At 26.9% G+C, this 6928-nt stretch overlaps 1 protein-coding gene across 1 annotated transcript in view; it reads right to left on the bottom strand.

Annotated features, from left to right (window-relative positions):
• LOC111623468 (mediator of RNA polymerase II transcription subunit 12-like protein) overlaps positions 1 to 6928 on the bottom strand; it is a 186218-nt gene that overhangs the window by 139877 nt on the left and 39413 nt on the right. Inside the window, exons 5-7 of the mRNA XM_023366052.1 lie at positions 6614 to 6697; positions 5551 to 5710; positions 1285 to 1523 (exon numbers count right to left, since the gene is read on the bottom strand). Of these exons, the coding sequence (XP_023221820.1) occupies positions 1285 to 1523; positions 5551 to 5710; positions 6614 to 6697 (483 nt within the window). The remainder of the gene's footprint in view (positions 1 to 1284; positions 1524 to 5550; positions 5711 to 6613; positions 6698 to 6928) is intronic.

Raw genomic sequence — 6928 nt, 5'->3', positions numbered from 1 at the left:
GCCCACACTCGGGGGGTCGCCGACCCGCTCATTCGCAGGGTAAATTCTGGCAAACAGGCGGTCACGTGACCCGTAGAATAATTTTCGGAGGGCTATATCTCGGGAAGGGTTGCGCGTACGGGGATGGTTCATTAGACATTTATTGTTCGCACAGAGGGGGGTCGCCATTCCCTTTATTCGGAGGGTAAATCTTACCGTCCCAATCGCGTCATACGGATCTATATTTGTATCTATTAAACATTCTATAAATACTTTAAAATAGTTTAATTTGTTTATTTACCTTCGCTTGTAAACCTCGATTTTACCTTATATTACCTTAATTAATTAATTAACTATTTCAAACTTTATCGTCTTACGTAGTGATTCAAACCTATCCGGTTTTTCGTTACTCGTCCCCTAGTTAACATTACATGCATTCCGTGACAATAATAAATTCCTATTACAAATATAATGAATTATTTATATTGTTATATTGACCAAATAATAATTCATTGGCCAAATGAATAATAATAATTTATATTGTTAATTTAAATAATAAATAAAATTGTTAATTTAATTTGGTGTTTGAAATATGACACACGATAGGGGCGCCTCTAGTGTCCGTTATGAAACGGTTACGGGACGGACACGAAATGAATGGGTTATATATATAGATATATTTTATAATTGTTTTAACTTGTCTTTTTTAATGTCAGAGTCAATAAAACCAAAACATTTCCATTAATTAGTCTTATTTACATCCTTAATATTATCAAGTCAATTATTATCACCAATATAAATGAGTCCCAACTGATTACTGTAAGTAGGTTGTACTGTAATTTATTTAACTGAAAGTGTGATTTATGCTCTTTTTTTTTAAACTTAAATTATTAAACAATTAAAAATAAATCATAAAATCTGAGTTTGTAAATAAAATTTATTTTATTTTACAAATCTGAAAATTTTAATTTATTTCAATATTCGAAATAAATTCAGCTCAATTAATTAAAAATCTATGAACATAGAAGAAATTCAAAATATATTAATTTCAAATACTTTTATGAGTGAAAAAGAATGTAAGTTAAAATACTTTTAAAACTATATAACATTATAAGATAATTGTCCTATAATATACTATTTCTTTGAATTTTTAAATAACTTATAATTTTTTATAAATAAAAATTTATTACCTTTTATTTATATTTAAATATTGAAACAGACAATCTTTCTGACAATAAAATAGCAAATTTTTCTTGTTTTCAAATAATACTAGTTTGAATAACTGTCATTAATTAATTTACTTACTTCAAATAAATGTCTTGCTAATTGACAAATATACTGCCAATGTTTATATGCAACATCTACTGATACATTCAGAGAATTTGATCCTGTAGAACTTGAACCAATAACATTGCTATTACTACCAGAACCCATAGATGTAGTTGTAGTATTTGATGCACTACCTAAAGCAATGCTACTATGATAATGTTCTGCTAATTTTTGAAGTTGTTCCCGTAAAAATTTACACAATGCTTGAGTCCACTCTATAGAAAAATATTAAAGAAAAGGATTAAAAAATATATTAAATAAAATGCGTTTTCAATGATAAATATATTTACTAACACCTATATGCAATTTTCAGCAAATAACAAAAGATCTAAGGTTTTCCACCACTGTTTTGGAGGCCCTCATCAAGAAATAAAACAAAAACAAAAAAAACGGTTCTATTTCCTGATGAGGAATAGCGGTCAAAAACTTATAACTTTACAGTTATTTGCTGAAAATTGCATATAGCTGTTAGTTTCATTTTGTACTGTTCCAGTTTTTACATGTGCTGTTATGAATATATTTACCAATAATTATTTTTCTTTCCAGAAGAAATTTCAAAAAACAAAATAAATCAATCAATCTGCTTATTGTATTTGGTATGATCTAAGTAAAATCAAGTGCTTATTTGATAATATGCCGAAGAAATTATCTTTTTTTATTTTTATTTTCTCAAAATTGTATGCTTGATTTGATAAAGTTGTTTGATAATGTTAAACTGTTCAGTAAACAATTTCAATTAAAATTTAGAATATTCAAACTGATAAATTGTTATTTTTTCATTAGAAGGTTTTATCAGTTATCTAATATATCTCTGTTATAAGCAATAATTAATATTTAAAAAAATTCCTTCATGAATATCCTTATAAGAAATTCAAGATTAAAATAGTCCCTTAAAAGTAAAACAGTCTGATGTAATAGTGTAAACTGACCTTAAAAAATTTTATTACACAACCATCCATGTGTATGTATATACAGGTATCTCTCATAGAAAATGGTAGTTACATTCTGAAAAAGTGCTGTGTTATGCAAATCCATGCTATATGAAACAAAAGATTAATACAAAACATAGGATTAGTTCCAAAAGTTAGCAATAGCATACTATTTTTTTTTTTTTTTTTTGTTACTAACAAGGAGACCTTACGGCTTTGGGGAAACAGATTTTGATGATCTTTGGTGTAGAGATAGTACACCATGTGAGTGTACTACCTGTAAAATACTAAAGTGCAATACTCAAATATAATCAAGAAAAACGAACTTAAAGTTTTTTTAGCACTTTATATATAAATTATACATGCTTCCATTTGAGCGTCCTGTGGCTGAGTGGTAACGATCCTGACTCTTATGCCTGAGTTCCCGGGTTCGATTCTCGTGTATATATATATATATTTTTTTAATTCATAAATACTTATAATGTATTTATTTATTTATTCATTCATTTATTTCTTATTATTTATTTATTTTAATTTAATTTCTACTATTCCAAGTCTAATATTTTTATACTTTTGTTGACAATAACGGCGCATTCTTGACACCTATGTGTCAACTTTCCCATCTAATTGTTATCACTAACGGTGACCGATCTAATTCTCACTAGGAGCGTTTTTTCTATCGGAGTTCTTTTTCACTCACTCTTTAACAGTTCGTTTCTAAATTTCGACACGAATAGACGTATTTGTGTAGTAAAACTTATTTTGAAAAATTATTTTATAATCGAAAAATGTCGTCAAGAGAAGCAAGTTCTTCACGTTGTGACGAAAAAACTGTTGATGATACCTTTTAAAAAAGCAGCATTTATTTGTTGTTCTTGGTGTAGACAGAATTTTTGTTTTGAATGTTTTTATCATAAGTATCATTCACGATCATGTACATCTGACAATGATATGTAATTATATAATATTGCTTCAATAAATTATATTCGTTTTTCTTGGTTATATTTGAGTTTTGCACTTTACAAGTTAGTATTTTACATCACTGTATAAAGAGTTATCATCAACAGTTTTTTCGTCACAACGTGAAGAACTTGCTTCTCTTGACGACATTTTTTGATTATAAAATAATTTTTCAAAATAAGTTTTACTACACAAATACGTCTATTCGTGTCGAAATTTAGAAACGAACTGTTAAAGAGTGAGTGAAAAAGAACTCCGATAGAAAAAACGCTCCTAGTGAGAATTAGATCGGTCACCGTTAGTGATAACAATTAGATGGGAAAGTTGACACATAGGTGTCAAGAATGCGCCGTTATTGTCAACAAAAGTATAAAAATATTAGACTTGGAATAGTAGAAATTAAATTAAAATAAATAAATAATAAGAAATAAATGAATGAGTAAATAAATAAATACATTATAAGTATTTATGAATTAAAAAAATATATATATATATACACGAGAATCGAACCCGGGAACTCAGGCATAAGAGTCAGGATCGTTACCACTCAGCCACAGGACGCTCAAATGGAAGCATGTATAATTTATATATAAAGTGCTAAAAAAACTTTAAGTTCGTTTTTCTTGATTATATTTGAGTATTGCACTTTAGTATTTTACAGGTAGTACACTCACATGGTGTACTATCTCTACACCAAAGATCATCAAAATCTGTTTCCCCAAAGCCGCAGGGTCTCCTTGTAAGAAAAATATGTTTATTAAAGCAACTGATAATTTATTCCAATCAATAATTAACTAACAGTCATAATTAACTGTATTATGTGTTAATATCAATTTTATTTAAACAAGGGCATTTTCATTTTACAAAGTATTGCCATCTTCTGAGCTTTTTTGTTGATCTTGATACAAAATATCAGCAACATTTTCATATATTTTTATTTTTATCATAAAAATTTTTATGGGTGGCAAAATAAAAATATGATATTAATCAAAAATTTGTTTTAGTGGATTGTGTTTGTTCAGTCAAGTACCAAGCAACATTTTCTAGAATTTGTGCTTAAAAATTGAATTGTTGGAGTTTGAGTAGTATTGAGATAGCATGGAATTTCATTCATTATTTTTACAAATGATTACTTACCTACAGTTAAAAAAAAGTTAATAACACTTACCTAAAAATGTTTAAATAAACTTTATTAAATGATTAATCTATAAAAACAAAACAGTGACATTCTTAATGGCTGAAGTCTGAAAGCAATGACAACACCTGGTTGATATGGTAGGAAAGCTAGGACAAGGAAGACAAATTCTACTATCAGTTTTCATTAAAGTAAACATGATGAAAGGTACAAAAACAAAAATTGAAAATTTCAATATTTTAAAATTCATGGGCAAATTTGAGACAACTTGTTTGCTTACTTGAATAAAAAAAATATCATATAATGGCGTTTACACTTAAAAACTGTGTTATTTTGTATAGAGGATTTCTCAAATCATGCTAGAGTGAAACTAGAAATCGTGTTGTGCAGGGGATTTTCCCAATTTTCAAACTGTATTAGAGCAAAACTGTGTTGTAGAAATGCTGTGCTGTACATGGGATACCTTTATGTATATGTACAAGTATTCATGCATATATTAAAAACATTATAAATGTAGGGAAATTATTGTATTTCATATAAGCAACTTTGAATGTAAAAAGTTTCTTTATAAAAGAAAGCTGTTCTAACTACACTAACTGAATAAGCTCACAGTAAAAATAATGTTTACTTAGTTCACATTAATTTTGTTATGTTTTAAAAATTCACAGACTTTTTGAAAATTCAATATATGAAGATATTGAAGATAAAATATAATACAGTAGAGCATCGTTTATCTGAAAGCCGATCAACCGAAACGTCAGTTAACTGAAAGCGTTCCAGTCAGACTGTGTCATGCTGAATCGAACGTTCTTGATACTAGATTAACTTCCAAAATATTATTTTTTTTTTTTTTTATATTTTTCAATATATTTATTTTTTGTACAAAATAAAAAAATAATTTTTAATGATACAATTTCCATGATTATTATTTTTAAAAATTTACCTCATCTGCAATATGTGGTGTGCTAGTGAATCCCTGTTTAACATTAACTGCCGTAAGTTCATCCTATATCATTTAGAAGAAAATTTATAAAATTATGTTAATAGAAAAAATTTANCGAATATTTTTGGGATCAACATAGGACAGGTTAATATATTTTTTCATACATAATTGGTTATCTGAAAAATAAGATATCCAAATAACCCCAGTCCCCAAATGATTCGGATAAATGACGTGCTACTGTATTACATCATGCTATATTAAGTAATCATGCTAACCTTGAGAAGGATCAGGAAGTTGGCGTTTCTTTATTTTTGCTTCTGAAATTGCTACTGTATGAGCAGAAGACATTTTAATAAACCAAGCAGCTCTCATTGTTGGAACAGAAAATTCATATAATGTCATAAAAATTTCTTCTTTTTTATTTGAAATAGGAACCTGTAATGTTTAATATTAATTATATTTTGATGAATCTATAAATCTTCATTATACAATCACATATTTAAAAAGTGAAAATTAATTATATATTTTAATAATTATCATATCAATATTAAAAATTATTGTTGTTATTTATACAAGGTGCACCTATTAAGTTTAAAGATTAAATTTATAAAAAAAAAAATTTTGACAGAAATGATTCATTTTAGTATCAGTCTTCAAAATACACTCCTCCATGACCTATACAAATTTTTGCACATTCTTGCAATTTACATATGCCCTCTTGAAAAACCTTTTTGAATTCTGTTTAGTTCCCTCTGTACAGCCTCTTGTATTTCCAAAATTGTCTCCCTTTCAAAGTCCTCAATGGTCTGGTCCCAACTGAACAGTTCCTATTCCCCAAATTAAAATCTTGTTTAGATTGTTTTTATGTTCAAAAGTAATTGTTAAAAAAATGCTCATCTTCAAAGTTCCAAAATTTAAAAAATATTCTGATTTAATATTCCCTAACATGAATAATTTAGAAAGCTTCTTAGTTATAGTGATACCACAATGTTGAGTTATTAGCTTTATTGACATAACCATGTTATAAAATAGGTTTTAATTTGCATAGACTGACATAACTTATGATTGATCACAAAAAATACTGAGCAATTTGACTGATCTTATAAATTTACATGGTACATGGTATGAATTTACATAGTTTGAAAATAGCAAAAAATAAAAAAGAATCCTAAAATAATTCAATCAAAAAATATTTTTATTATTCTAAATTAAATGCATGATTATGATGCATAACATGAGTCAAACTGACCAAAGTCCATGTGAATGCTTAGTTATAAAATTAACTAAAATAAAATTATAGCAATGAATTTTGGATATAAACATGAACAGACATCTCACCTTTTTTGCTAAGCTTGTAAGTGGTTTAGATCCAGCTAAATCTTTAAACCAAGCTTCAATGGCATTTTTTGATCTTGCAGTGACCTATTTAAATAAAAATTATTTTCAGTTTTTAATTGTGTATTATTAATTGTAAAATATTTAAATAAAATCAATAATGTTCAAATAGAAACAATAAAAAAATGTTTCACTACTGTAATGTTTAATTTATATAAGTTAACATTAATTCAATAATTTGTTTTAGTAGCATAAATTAAAAATGATATTTTAATAATAAATAAGATAATACTTTTGATGTCATAATTAACTGTATTA

Source organism: Centruroides sculpturatus, unplaced genomic scaffold, assembly GCF_000671375.1.
Source record: "Centruroides sculpturatus isolate CEXI.00-Female unplaced genomic scaffold, Cexi_2.0 scaffold115, whole genome shotgun sequence".
Lineage (NCBI taxonomy): Eukaryota > Metazoa > Arthropoda > Arachnida > Scorpiones > Buthidae > Centruroides > Centruroides sculpturatus.
This window is presented reverse-complemented; position numbering and strand designations above follow the sequence as displayed.